Source organism: Parambassis ranga, chromosome 17, assembly GCF_900634625.1.
Source record: "Parambassis ranga chromosome 17, fParRan2.1, whole genome shotgun sequence".
Classification (NCBI taxonomy): Eukaryota; Metazoa; Chordata; class Actinopteri; family Ambassidae; genus Parambassis; species Parambassis ranga.
This window is the reverse complement of record NC_041037.1, coordinates 19,025,803-19,041,103: the sequence shown is the minus strand read 5'-3', so window position 1 is coordinate 19,041,103 and position 15,301 is coordinate 19,025,803. Positions and strand designations below refer to the sequence as shown.

The 15,301-nt window shown below is 40.5% G+C and overlaps 1 protein-coding gene across 1 annotated transcript; it reads left to right on the top strand.

The window, feature by feature from the left end:
• Positions 1-133: 133 nt before the first annotated feature.
• Positions 134-3,706, top strand: LOC114449739 (heat shock 70 kDa protein 12A-like). Its single transcript, XM_028427570.1, has 4 exons — positions 134-427; positions 1,837-2,061; positions 2,181-2,352; positions 2,676-3,706. Exons 1-4 carry the CDS (start codon positions 146-148, stop codon positions 3,704-3,706), a joined length of 1,710 nt encoding a protein of 569 aa, XP_028283371.1. The 5' UTR covers positions 134-145.
• Positions 3,707-15,301: the final 11,595 nt, after the last annotated feature.

Below are 15,301 nucleotides of genomic sequence, written 5' to 3'. Positions count from 1 at the left end.
CTAACACCAGTTTTTATGTACTGCTTGTCATAGGAGGGGGCGCCCCCCTCAGTTAGCCCCGCCCCCTGCTCAGATAATAAATATATTCTGAACTTCAATAGTTTCATTTGACTTCTCATCTTGACCAGCTGAACCTGTCTGTAAAATGGGTGACTTGTACATTGTTGCCATAGACTTTGGCACAACGTACAGTGGATATGCCTTCAGCATGACATCTAAAGAGGAAGAAGTATCTCCATATTTAAAGTACTGGGGTGAAGAAGTTGGACTCGAGACACCAAAGGCTCCTACCTGCATCCTTTTTAATGAACATGAGGAGTTTCTCAGCTTTGGTTATGAGGCCAGAGAGTCCTACTTTCAAATGCGGGGTGAGGAAGCAAGAAAGACGTTCTTCTTTGACTCCTTCAAGATGGCCCTCTACAACAGAGTGAGTATTTTGTGAGTGAGTATAATTGTCACAATAATATTATTTGTATGACATTGATTATTGATGGGTCTGATGTATGAGATAAAACTGTTTAATGTACCTCTAACACACATCTTTTACTATTCTAAATCTGCATCACACATGCGCAGCCATATCTGATATTAACCTGAAAGAGATTTGAAGTGAGCCATGTGAAGTATGTTGCAGCTAAATATTTTAATGTCACATTTTACATTATAGACCATGTCCAGTTTAAAAACTACAGTGCTGAGAGGTTATACTTGTCTTGACAGCAATCTTTTTTACAATTACCAAGTCAAAAGTGATCTACCATCTAACTAATCAAAATGATCAATATAGGCCTATGGCACACAATTGATTTTGATTATAGAATATATGAACAGGTTAAAGGTAGGGTAGGAGATTTCATTCTGATGCACTTTTTGTGTAATAAGTGTAACTTCTCTTTACAATCCGATATAAACCGATTAGTTCGGCAGTTTCGCTTTAAAACAAGAATATGAATCATCTGTGGCAGCTATAAAACGCTAAAAACATCAGCCAACCCTACGAGGTGCACCTGCACGTATAGTTAGCTGGTTGGCGCTCTCTTCCTGCTCTGCGTGCATCAGAGAGGTACGTGCATGATGGCCGAAGTCACAGACTGGTTGGGAGGCGTGGCTTCAGGGTGAACTCCAAGAGAAAGGGGCGTGTGTTTACTTTCAAAATCTGGCTGACTCTCACTGAGTTTTCAAAATCTCCTACCCTACCTTTAAAATAATAATAATTGTCTGTGTGTAGTTAAGTTACATTTTAGCACAAATATCTTTGAAATGTAGTCATAACCAGTTATGGGCAAATAGTCAAGTTTGTGTCATGATGCAGGCTGTGAGCATCAGGTGAAGAGAGAGGCTGGCTAATACATGATAATAAAATGCAATAAAGAAATTTTCCCTGTTTTACCATGTATTTTAACTGATAAAACTAGCTGACAGCAAGCAAGCAGGCAGCGTGTCATTAATGAATGTTAGCAGACAGAAGATATAGTTAACATGATTGAGGGACAATATTTAAACGCATAATTCTACAGAAAATGAATGTTTATCACACATTACTGGGGTTTTTTTCTGGGTCATACATTGTAAATACATTTTATAACTGTATGTCAATACCACACACCTAACCCTCCATTAGAGCTGTAATCGCATCTTAAAGGTTAGGCCCGACAGCCAGACGTTATGTGCATGCACACAGCTCATTTGGGTTTTGTTAAGAATGAGTCTTTTGTTGTTTTAACATAATGTGTTGTATGATGTATTGTAAATGTAGTCAGTCTTCCGTACTTTCCTACTTCTTACTTACTTCAGAACAAACACCTTTCTGTTACACACCTTATCAATTATCTCCAGGAACTCAACAGCAATGTGACAATTAAAGCTGCAAATGGGAAGTCCATGAAAGCCTTGAAGGTGTTCACAGAAGCTCTGAGATATATGAAGGAGGATGCGCTGAAAACCATCTCAGATAGCACACATGGTAGGCAGTTCATAGCCTCTGACTTCACCTGGGTTCTGACTGTTCCTGCTATCTGGGATGCTTCAGCTAAGCAGTTCATGAGAGAAGCTGCAACAAAGGTACGACTGATATTCTGACTTTTGCATGATCAAATCTTCCCGACTGATATTCACATGTGAGAAATCTGAAATTTTATTGATTGTGAGAAAGCCTGATGAATTTCTCCTTGTTCATGCAGGCAGGTATTGTGTCATCAAGGGAACAAAACCAGCTGGTCATTGCTCTGGAACCAGAGGCAGCCTCAATCTGGTGCAAGAGTCTGCCAGCTGACGGTTTCATTGCAGAAAACAAAGGAAAAGAGAAGCTAGACCAGGCTCCAGGAACACAATATATTGTTGTTGACTGTGGAGGTACAGTTGGAAATAATAGATTCCTCTGATCTTAATTTGCTTTTAACAATGAAAATGATTGAAATTATATTTTGAATTGTGAACGTTTTTTTGTCAAAGCAGTCTCTGCAATATGCAATAGCTGGTGTTGCCTCCTAATCCTCCAGGATGACTGAAGATGAATCCATCAACAGTACAGCTTCTCTTCAGTTAGAGCCTGATGGCCACTGATGGCCACACCCAGTCAATCACCAAATAATTCACTCATGGGAATAAGGATTATGAGGATAAATGTTGTATACCAGTGTTGTTATTGGTCTGTTTAAGCACTGTTTGTGTTTTAGGTGGAACCATCGACATCACTGTACATGAGGTGATGGAAGGAGGAGACCTGAAGGAGCTGCACAAAGCCTCTGGAAATGACCTGGGAGGGAAATCTGTGGACAGAAAATTCCAAGAGTTCCTCAAGGAAATCTTCTGTAATGGTGTCTGGGATGAATATGAGGAAAAGCATCCCAATGATGTTCAGAAACTGATGTATCAAGTCACGCTTTTAAAAAAAAAGGATAAGAGTGTAGGAATCAGCTGCCCAATGTCACTGGGAGATTTGGCTAAGAAAAAGCAGGAAATAGGAAAATACTTTGAAACAGTGCAAGGTGCATCCTGGGATGAAGGATCAATCAGAATCTCTAAAGAGAAAATGAAGTCTTTCTTTGCTGAGAGTCTGAACGGCATCACTAAGAGTATCAAAGAAATCCTAAATAAGGATCTGAACATTGAGTTCATCCTGTTAGTGGGGGGCTATGCTGAAAGCCAGGTTCTGCGTAAACACATCATCAAAGAGTTTGGTGGTCAGTGTAAGGTTCTCTGTCCTTTTCGGCCCCAAGAAGCCATCGTTAAGGGAGCTGTAATGTTTGGAAGAAACCCAGCTGTGGTGGCATCTCGTAAAAGTGCCTTCACTTACGGTATTAGAATTTCTACGAGATTTAATAAGTCCAAGCACAGAGAAGACAAGAAATTTACAAACAAAGAAGGTGACTGGTGTGGTGGTATTTTCAAAAAGCTGGTAGAAATTGATGAGGATGTGGGTTGGGGTGAAAACAGAATACATGTGTTACATCCAATAGAGAGAGATCAGACGGGGATGAATTTCTCATTTTGTCGCACAGAGAAAAATAATCCAGTGTATGTGGATGAGGAGGGAATCAAAGAAATCGGCATGTTTGTTGTTGACATGCCTGACACTGCAGGTGGCATGAATCGTCGGGTCAAACTGGAAATCAAGTTTGGTTTCACAGAAATGACAGCCACAGCCACTGATGAAGATTCTAATGCAACAGAATCAATCAAGCTCAACTTTATGAGTAAATCCTGAGTTATTAAGGGAAAGATCCACTGAAAAAAACTAAAACAAACTGAAAAACTCACTATGATCACTAATCTGTAACAGGGTTGTAGTGGGTGTGAGCTTTTTCTTATTGTGTGTATTTCTTTCACATTTTAAAACCCTTGAATTCCACTTTTTACTGTCCATTTACACATATTTAGTAACGTGCATCAAAATGTTAAATGTGTTGAAATGTTCCAGCTATGATTGGCTGGCCTTGAATTAATGTAGAATCCTTTTTTAACAGCTTCTTCACAATCATCACTGAATGTATCAAAGAACTGATTTGTTTGTTACTTTGCCAGTCTAATCAAGGTTTTGAACCATAAAAATAATGGATTATGCTACATAATGAGTTACAGTTGTAATTATCTTCTTTTGTCCTGTGTGGCAGTTTTGTTTTCCAGTCCACTTATAAGGTGTGAGTTTTCACTGGGAGCAAAACCTTAAATAAAAAAAAAACATACTACCATTCAGTATAAGCAAGTTTCATCCTGTCAAATATTTGCAGGGGTCTAAATTGCCTGGGATGCCTGCCTCTTTGATGTGGGACATGACTATACTCTGAAAAGACTTCATTACAATAGGAGTGAGTGCAATAAGGCGATTGGTTATAGGTTATTCTCTTTTTCTTGTCCTAAGGTACCTCACATACATAGCATATAATGCCACGATGAGTAAACTCAACTGAACTCAACTCAACTGTAACACATCGTTATTATGTGTTTGTCAGAGCTGCCTGTGAGCCGAGCATGTTATGTACTGCAGTACTTGTTGCTTCACAACACGTTTGAACATAATAAACCGATATATAATGCAGCACAGCACACTGACTTGGGACATTTCATTTTAACCAACCAAATGCTGTCTGCACACTGTTAGTTGTTTAAACAGGACCTTTAATCAGGCTGAGCAGCTAACTTGACATTGATGCAGGAGTTATCTAGCTAGTGTGGCTAGCAAGGAGTAAAGGTCTGTAAAATGAACGTTACGTATCAGAGTCCTGCACGTCTTGTAAAAACACACACCAATTCAACCTTAATGCAGGACAAAAATAATGCTGATGAACCACAAACTCAGACAAACAAGCAAAGTAACAGACCAACCGAGTGTAGAAAAAGACTTCTACACTTAAAAATAACAAATATCATTATATTAGCACTGAAAACAGCGAGCAAGCTGCTCCGTGCAGCTGTGTCCAAGCCTTCCACAGCCTGTCAGTGTTTCAAGAAGAGACCGGTCAAACACACCAACCACGCCCTCTCATTTATCAAATTTTTTTTTCCCTTAATATCTTCTTATTCAACAAATTCTTTTTATATATACCACCAGACCACCAATAACAAAAATTCCAATAAAGAACATGTTGATTTTTGATTGGAAGCCAGCCCCTGCCAGCAGATGGCTGTATATCGGCTTGAGCCACTTCCACATTGGGCTTGTTATTTCTTTATTTGTTTTTTATATTGTTGAAACATATGAACAAAATCCAACATGTGGTACATTTAACATGTAAAGAAGAAATGTTTGATACATTTATGAGCTAACAGGCTAACATTAGCAGCTTAAACTTCTCACAGTGCAGAACAGAGAATCACAAACACACCTGATCAATACACACGCCATCACACGTGGTCCTGACACTAGACTGACATGTTTGAAATAGATAAGATATTTGTTGTAGAGAAGAAAGGTAGTGCTGCAAACATTTAATAATGAGTCAACACAAATTATGTTTAAAATAATACATTTGTGTTGTTTAACACATGTGTTTTTATTGGATAAATGATCAAATAATCAGTAATTAAATACACAAATTTGATATTATTATTGATCCAGATTTGTTATATGATCTTCAGAGCCCATTTCAAATCCTACTGTGCAGCGCCACACTGTGGACGTACAGACAAAAGAACATCAATGATACACAGGCAGCTGTTATAACAGATGATTTTATGAACCTGAGCAACTGTGTGCTGTGATAAAGAGACAAACACTGAAGCAGACACAGAACATTTAAGGAGAGAAATACTGCTATCTAGTGGTGACATGTCTGAACTACATTTGTCTTTATCTGTTCATGAAGAGGTGTGACTGTCCAAGAAGCTTTTATATGACTTTACACACTTTATCTGGATCCTGTGATTGGAGGGTCACTGCCATACAACACAAACAACCAGACCACAACAACACAGCAGAGGAGGTGTGGAAGGAGCAACCAGCACAGCACTGCTGTTTGGTCATTACGCCGACACCACAGTGAGAGACCTCTCCCCAACCTGAAGGCGTAGGGAGCAACCCTCTTACATACTGGGGAAAACTCCAACACATGGCAGCTTGTATTTGAGTCCCTGGCCTGGCTCCAGGTTTGGGTGCTGGCTGCACCATGCAGCGGACTTGATTTTTGTTTATCCATGTGGGATATTTATCTACTTAAATGTTCTGTGTCTGCTTCAGTGTGAGATTGACGTTTGCCCTGAGTGTATGTGTGATGGGTTTAGTTTGTGAATGGGACGGACTGTGTGTTTAATTTGTTTTTCTGTCGTTACTCTTGTGTGCTGTTCCTCCTTTGTGTGTGTTTTCGCTCAGTTTTGAGTAGGTTTAATTTCTTTGTTTGAACCGTGTGTTTTCGTTCTTAGAGTTGTTTTGAGTTTGGTTTAAATTGTGGTTGTTTAGTGTTTTTCACTCATTTGAAGTAGTCGTTGTTTCGTTAATCCCCAGCAGGATTCCTGCTTGTATTTTATTTTCCTATTTATTGTTTTTAGTTTAATGGTTGTTTAGTTTACTGAAATCCTGCATTTATTATTTGTAACAACCGTCATCAAGTAAAGACATTTGAGTTTGGCCTTCTGTTGGTTTATTTTTATCTTTACTTTTATGTTTACGTCCTTCCTCAACCCCTAGAGAGCTGGGGACATAACACAGCTGCCTGTGTATCATTGATGTCCTTTGTCTGTACGTCCACAGTGTGGTGCTAAAGCGGTATAATTTGAAATTATAAAGATCATATAACAATTCTGGATCAATAATATAGTCTCTTTAAATTTGTGTATTTAATTACTGATTATTTGATCATTTATCCAATAAAATGGTTATCAAGTGTAATTCTCATCATTTTAAACATAATTTGTGTTGACTCATTAATGCATGTTTGCAGCACCACCTTTCTCCTCCTACAACAAATATCTCATATATTTCAAACATGTCAGTCCAGTGACAGGACCATGTGATGATGTGTGTATTGATCAGGTGTGTTTGTAATGTCTCTGTTCTGCACTGTGAGGAGTTTAAACATGATTGGGAGGACCAGCCTCCTGATCTGAACCCAAGTGGTGTTTTGTTATTGGACTGTACTCAACAAAATTACAATAATACAGTGTTTTGGTAAAGTGAACACTAAATGCTGGGTTGCTGCTGAGTGGAGTCATTCGGGTGGTCATTATGATGGAGGTCCTACAAGTGGCGGCGTTGGGGTGCAGGTGAGGGTTGTGAAGTGGTCCCTCTCAAACCTGCAGTAGAAGCCAGGGCTTTGTTGGCTTCAGCAGTGGGGGGAGGTGGTCTCCTGTGGTTTGTGATCTCTTGCAGGCCTGTTCACACTGATGCAGGGTGACCTGTTTCCACCTGTTGCCACCTTGATTTCCTTGGTGAGAGGGTTTCTGGTCTGCCTGTACAGAGCTCTGTCCTCACTCCTGTAGGCCTCCTCTTGAAAAGTGGGAGAAGTGTCTCATATTGTTGCTGTTGTCTGCTAAATGTAATCCTATTACAGCATCATGACAAAGCAATGAAGATGCAGAGATAAAAGACCAGGCCTGCAGTGAGAATTGGGAGGCTTTCATGCAACTTACTGACTGAGTGCTTCACCCTTGTAGATGACAATGTGCAAAACCTACTCTCATCACCCACACAAACAACATCAGCATCAGCATAAGTAGATAAATACAAATTGTTCTAAAGGCTGCTCCAACATGGTAGCAGCAGGTGCAATGTCCAGCACTGCTTCTCAGAAGAACAGAACTGTCTTTGGGAGGATCATAATTGAATGAGGCTATAAACACATCTATATGTTACATTACAGTTACAGTCTATAGAGATGATAAGTAGAATACAGTTACATTTTTGAAATCAGCGGCTTATACAAAGGTACTTTAAGGTGTTTATTCACTCTGGTGGATAAACAAGTCACAAAAAATCATTGACTTTGTTACAACAAAGATCTTGTTTACATCAGATGTCTGACGTGTTAAGTACATGTGTATGACAGTGAATAGTCATTGGAGTGAGAGCTTTTACCATCAATACAAAATCTTTGATCAAAGCTAACATTTTTGGGCCATGTCAGCAAACTGGACAGAAAGCTGAATGCTGTGGGCGACAGAGAGGACAGTGCAGCCAGACTGATGGGGTCTGATGATGAGGATAAAGGTGTTATCTTGCAATGCCAATCTTAATGGTGGTTGAATGAGTGAACTAGTTAGCTAATAGCTACTAGCTAGAATAGCATGGAGGTGAATGCATCAGCTGTAACAATGGGGACATTTTTTATTTAATGTTTTAAACTTTCCTTTGTTGTAAGCAGGGGCTGATCGCTGCATTCAGTCACTTGATAAATAAGATAAGATAAGATAAAATAAAACTTTATTAATCCCGAAGGAAATTCTTGTGCCAGAGGTATCAAGTTACAATAAATGCAGTTAAGTACAGAGTATAAGAGTATAAGTGTCACTATAATCCAAAATAAGAGTACAGTACGCAGTATGAGCACACATACATGGATACAAATATGGAGATATAAGGTGCTAAGTAAACATAAATACAGACCAGTGGAGGGAATGACAGTGATGCCTGACATGATTATCTAGCGCTTCTCCCTACAGAAAGGGGAGGAGTTATACAGTCTGATAGCCACTGGCAGGACGGACCTCCTGTGGCGTTCTGTGCTGCTCCTCGGTAGTCTCAGTCTACTGCTGAATGTGCTCCTGTAGGACAGCAGTGTGTCATGCAGGGGGTGAGACGTGTTGTTACGAATACTGAGGAGTTTCCTCAGTCTCCTCCTCTCTGTCACCTCCACCACAGACTCCAACTCCACTCCCAGCACCGAGCCAGCCTTCCTAATGAGCTTGTTGAGTCTGTTGGTGTCGGCCGTCTTCATCCTGCTGCCCCAGCACACTACAGCGTAGAAGATGACGCTGGAGACCACCGAGTGGTAAAACATCTGCAGCATGGTCTGGCCGACGTTAAAGGATTTGAGTCTCCTCAGTAGATACAGGCGACTCTGTCCCTTCCTGTATATTGCCTATGCGTTTGTGGACCAGTCCAGTTTGTGGTCAATGTGGACACCCAGGTATTTGTAGCTGTCCACAATGTCCATGTTGGTACCCTTGATGCTGACCAGGTTTGGGAGTGTCTGGTGCTTCCTGAAGTCCAACACCAGCTCTTTTGTCTTTGTGACATTCAGCTGCAGGTGGTTCTGTCCGCACCACTCCACGAAGCTGTCCACCACACTCATATACTCCGCCTCCCGACCTCTGCTGGTACAGCCAACAGTGGCAGAGTCATCCGAGAACTTCTGCATGTGGCAGGACTGTGAGCAGTGTCTGAAGTTCGATGTATAGAGTGTGAACAGGAATGGAGACAGTACTGTGCCCTGGGGTGCCCCCGTGCTGCTCACTATCGTGTCCGAGACGGTGTTCCTCAGCCTCACAAATTGTGGTTGACCTGTAAGATAGTTAGTGATCCAGGTCTCTACCTGCATGTCCAGGAGCTTCCTATTCAAAAGGGCAGGCTGCACGGTGTTAACCGCACTGGAAAAATCAAAGAACATGATTCTAACAGTGTTGCCTGCCTCCTCCAAGTAGGTGTGTGCTCTGTGCAGCAGGTAGATGATGGCGTCCTCCACTCCAATACGGGGCTGGTAAGCAAACTGCAGGGGGTCCAGCGATGGTTCCACAACAGCATGCAGGTGTTTAAGGACCAGCCTCTCCAGAGACTTCATCACATGTGAAGTCAGAGCAACTCGTCTGTAGTCGCTGTGTGTGCTTGGATGTTTGGTCTTGGGCACAGGAACAAGGCATGTTGTCTTCCACAGGGCAGGGACAGTCATCACGCTTAGACTCAGGGAGAAGATGTGCTGGAAGACCCCACACATCTGTGTGGCGCAGTCCCTGAGTACTCTGGGGCTGAGTCCATCCGGTCCTGCAGCTTTTCCCGGTCGTAGGCGACTGAACTCCCTCCTCACATCTTCTGTGGTGATGGTAACTGTGGACACAGAAGAGCAGAGAGAGAGATCTGATGGGGGAGGGGGGCAGGGAGGCTGGGTTGTTGTTAATGGAAGGTGGGGTAAGGGGGGCAGGGTGATGTTATTGATGGGGAGGTGAGACTGGTTAGTATGGTTAGGGGGAGGGGGAGGAGGAGGAGGTACATTGTTGTTATAGACAGGTGTTAATGGTACATCACAGGGAGGGGGAGGGTGGTCAGGGAGTGGACTATCAAACCTGTCAAACCTGTTGAAAAACAGGTTCAGCTGGTTGGCCTGCTAATAAATAAATAGAGCAACATCATCAGGTTACTCCTATTTGTATATATGTCAATCAAATTTACCTTATTAAATTACATGCTGATACTACTTTGAAGTAAACACTGGACTTGGTTGTGGACTTAAAACCCTAGATATTTAAAACCCTAGATATTTAAGTCTATCACTGTTCCAGGGTAGATCTAGAGACAGAATTGGGAGTCTTTGGTGTAAGTTACTGAGTGCCTCAGTTCATCCTTGTAGCTGACAAAACCTACTCACAAATATCACCAATGTATTTACACCCTGCTGATTTTTCACACAAACAACAACATCATCAGCATAAAGAGAGAAAACCACATTGTGCTAAAGCCTGCCTATGATAACTTATACATTTTTTTTAAAAATACAATGTTCTTCTGTGTTCAACTTTTTGGGGTAAATATTGGATTCACTGATCTTGGGTTAATACAAAGATTCATTTAACTCTGTAATTTGAGAAAATGTTATTTAAGAATCACAGGTTCTAACAGCAAAAAAGAGCAAGCTCCACAGTCCATCTAAAAGACACTCTTTTAGGGACAATAGTGTTCACATTTTAGACAGAAAGGACAGGTGACAGTGAAAGAGGAGTCAAAGAAGCCATCCATCCATCCATCCATCAATCCATTTTCTACTGCTTATCCGGGGCCGTGTCGTAGGGGCAGCAGTCTAAGCAGGGACACCCAGACTTCCCTCTCACCGGACACTTCCTCCAGCTTCTCTGGGGGAATCCCGAGGTGTGCCCAGGCCAGCTGAGAGATATAGTCTCAACTTCAGCACAGGTGATAATTGAGTCCACCACTGAGTCCTCAGCCTCAGCTTCCATAATGGAATGGGATTGAGATCTTCAAAGTATTTCCTTCACCGTCCAACCACATCCCCAGTCGAGGTTAACAGATCCCCACCTCCACCAAATACAGTGTACTGTATGAAGAGTACTCTGCACACATTGATATGCTGCTGTGCTACAGTCATATGCCACCTACTGGCCAGAGGACCTCTCTTTTGTATATATGCATGCACTGTACTCCTCTGTCCTGCTGACCACTACACGTGCCAGTAACCGGGGACAGAGGCTGTGAGATGCTAGGGGGGTGACAGCTGTAAGTCTCGCGGACCACAAGGAGTGCGAGGGCCCGTTGTCGCTGCTTGCAGCTTTAGTTTTGAAATGTATTGTTACAGTCAAAATGTTAGCCGTTAATAACAGTTTGTTCGTGTGTTTTATTGCAGCTTTACAACCTAAAAGTTACTAATAGTTCTAATTGTTCTGATAGTTTCTAACAGTTCACCTAACAGAAACTAAAAGTTTCTGAAAGTTTGTAATAGTTCAGCTGAAAGTTAGTTCAGCTCACAGTTAATGTTAATTATTATTATTATTATTATTATTATTATTATTATTATTATATGCTATTAGGCACAGCTGGTTGTTTTATGATGATTTGAATAAAGTTTGAATATTTCTTCTGATAATCAAACATCCAAATGATTTAAGTGAACAACCCTCGGTATGTTCACTCTTAATATAAAAGAAAGTAAAGTCATTCTTCCAGCAGCATCCTGGCTTTATCACTGCAGTCAAACAGCTGCAGTTCCAAAGCTGACACAGAGCTCTCTCAGAGCAGAAGTTTGTAGATTTTAGAATATCCACAAATAACAGTGGTGGCCCAAAGGTTTCTCATGAGGCAGAACTGTGAGTAACATCTGACACGATGCTGAATTAAAGCTCATAAATCACAACCTTCCTTACTTTTCGTTTACTGTTATACTGTTGTACTGCTATACAATAATACAAATGATACAACAGTGCCATCTAGTGATGACTTTTGAACACTGCAAGACACTGAGTCACTCAAAGATTCAACGAGGTTTATTTGGCATCGGTGTCATCTGAGCATGACATGCTTAAAACAATGCAGACAGGCAACTCCAAGTAATCTTACGTACTAATAGAAACAAAGAAATCAAAATGCCTAAATATATAAATTATCAAAATATCAAAAATATTGCACCATAGCATGAACCCCTGATCCCTGATGGTTTGCAGGGAGATACCGGTGACACTCTCTGCTGTCTTCACCACTTGTCCAAGCGACTTGCAGTCTGCAGAAGAGCAGCTGTGTTAATACTTCAAATAATTATAGCATTTAATGTTAAAAAACATTGTGAGAACGATTGTGAGATCCTTGTGAGTTTCCTTATTCTTGTTGGTTAATTTGTTCCTTTACTTTGTTTCCTGGTGTTTACTCAGTGACCACCTGGAAATAAACTTGGTTTTTGCACCACTAGTGATGGCCAAATGAAGCATCCTGTAGCAATGAGGCTTTCCAGCCCAATGTATTGCTCAAAGGTTCATTCACTTCACTCACCAGCATAACATCTGCTGTTACAGTTATACTGTGACAGCCAAGTCATTCAAATAGATCATGTTTAAAAAAACTACCCAAATATAGCTGTATATACACTATTTCCATAATATATATTTTTGTCAAACCCATATACAAGTCTGTTTTTATTTTACTCTGCTACCTCTTTATCCCTGTCTATCCCTAATAATGATAATGATTTGCACCCAAAGTTTCTGAGAGGTTTTATCAGCGAGCGGCTAACTGCTGCTGCTGCCGAAATATTGGGAGTGTTTGAACAAACTATCGTCCAGTACGAGGAAGAGCTGGACTGTCAGCGCAAACTGCTGGATCCATCCTGAACCCTGAGATAAAGTTACACAGAATAGGTATGTAAACATGACAACGTCAACAGGAGCACACTGACTTCATGACTTTAAGTACATTTAAAAGTAAGTACTTAAAACAGTAGGATTGTTGATCTACTTCTACTATGTGGTCAGACAGTGTTCCTCCTAGGTGTGAGCACCAAACTAAAAAGTTGATCTGCAGGTGCACTAGATGGAGTTGTTGGTGTGTACTTCAAGAAAATGTTATTGATGTTTGAGAACTGGTTCAGAGTCTCAAGCTTTATCCCCCTGACCTCACATAGTCCATGTAGTCCATGTCCTTTTCTGTAGAGTGGCTCTCCTCAGGCTCCATCTCAATTTCAAACAAGTCCATCATGAAGTGCGGTGGCAGTTTTTTTCTGCTACAGGAGCAAATGTGCCACACTCTGCTATCAGAAACTCCCTCACTCACTGTCTCCTACCTTCATGTCTCAACCATCAAAGTTTGAATTTTAGACAACTGACAGCTGCAAGAACTGCATCTTTTTTGTCCATAACATCAGCAAAACAAGTCTGGATGGCCTGGAAAATAGAAAAAGAATTTTGATGTTTTCATTTTAGCTGAAAAATCAGTACAGTTTATCAATGCAGGCTATTCACTGTAGACCTACATCATGTCTTACATGGGATTAAGGACATATTCAATATTGTGCTACCTGCAAAACTGCAGTATGTTCTGTTCCCTATTCATGATGCTATAATGCAACAAATTGCAAAAATAACTCAGCTAAAAGATTTGATTTTTTAGGAACATACCGTTACAATGACATCTGGAAAGTCAGCTTTCATCCACAAGAGGGCATCTTTTAAGGACTGTCAGGTCTTCAAGTGTGCATAATAAAGCTTCATAAGAACAGTCATCCCCTTGTAATGCAAGAACTGGTACTCCTTGTCATTGAAGCATCTAACTCCCAGCTTGTTGCACAAGCTATTTAGTTCATTAATGGGAATTTCTGTGATTCTGGAAACAGCGTCATAAAAGGAATTCCACCTTGTGGATGAAGGTACCAGGAGCTTTGACTCTCTTTGGCTGACTTCCTGCACTTGCTCTGATGCAACCCCTGATCGTCTTGTCTTTGTGCAGAGAGCTGTGCATTTTGTCTGGTCAGCTGTATTTCATTATAGAACCACAGCTACCCAGGTCCAAGCACAGAGGAACTTGAACCCATTTTTCAGCATGGAACTGCTTCAGTTCTGACATGTTAGTGGGTTTCCTCACATGAACTGCTTGTTTCAGTAGCTTTCTCAACAGTTTAGTTAGAATAATGTCATTGCATTAAATTATAATGCAATTATACTTAAATTACTTAAGTAATTACTTAAGTAAACTTATTATAATTAAATTATACTAATTATTAGCACAGCTACATGTAAATATGTAAAACAACATGTTTTACAAATGTACATGTAGCTGTGCTAATAATTAGTATAATTTAATTATAATAAGTTTGTTACAGCTACATGTAAATTTGTAAAACATGCTGTTTTACATATTTACATGTAGCTGTGCTTATAATTAGTATAATGTGTGGCAGTTGCTGTTTTGCTGCATGACCCAATGTGTCTTAAACTCATAGGCAGATGTCTAAATTAACTCGTAGAATTTAGAATTCATTGCTCCGTCAATGCAGGAAAAGTTGGTCTGGTTAAGATGCAGCAAAACAGGTCCAACCCATGATACTACCACCGCCATGTTTAACAGATGGGTGGGGTTCATGTACTGGACTGCAGTGTCATTCTTTCTAACATCTTCATCTCTCTATAAAATATTTTCCCAGCTGCCCTATTGGTTTGTCATGTGAGCATCAACGATGTTCTATTTGGAGAGCAAAAAGAACACTTTTTTTCTCTGCCATGCACTCCATGGTTGTTCAGTGTTCTCATGATGGTGTTTATATGAACAAAACCTTTTCATGTATAAATTATTTTTATTTTATTTATTTTAGATACTTTAGTAATCCCAGAGGGAAATTCGTTACTGCTGCCAAGCAGTGTCATACAATGACTAGCAAGGCGCGCCACAGGCTAGGGTGAAGTGTCTTGCCCAAGAACACACAACAGTGACTAGGGAGGAGTTGGGATCGAACCACCCTGCTATACCACTGCGCCACAACCTTTGTGAGAATTTTTTCCTGTGTTTTAGTATGTTTAGAATATAAAAAAACAGGATTTGTAACTTGAACTTAATTTTTTTTTATCAAAATTTCTCAAACATATTTTCACATGTCCACTTGACTGGATAACATGCATTTTGTTTTTAACTGAATCATGTTCGATGTATGAATAATACAGTAATTCT

Excerpts from the sequence above, each read along its gene's own strand:
- LOC114449739 (XM_028427570.1), top strand. The coding sequence starts at position 146 with ATGGGTGACTTGTACATTGTTGCCATAGACTTTGGCACAACGTACAGT. Across the intron at positions 428-1,836 it reads AGATGGCCCTCTACAACAGA|GAACTCAACAGCAATGTGAC; the intron begins GTGAGTATTTTG and ends AATTATCTCCAG. Across the intron at positions 2,353-2,675 it reads TATTGTTGTTGACTGTGGAG|GTGGAACCATCGACATCACT; the intron begins GTACAGTTGGAA and ends TTTGTGTTTTAG.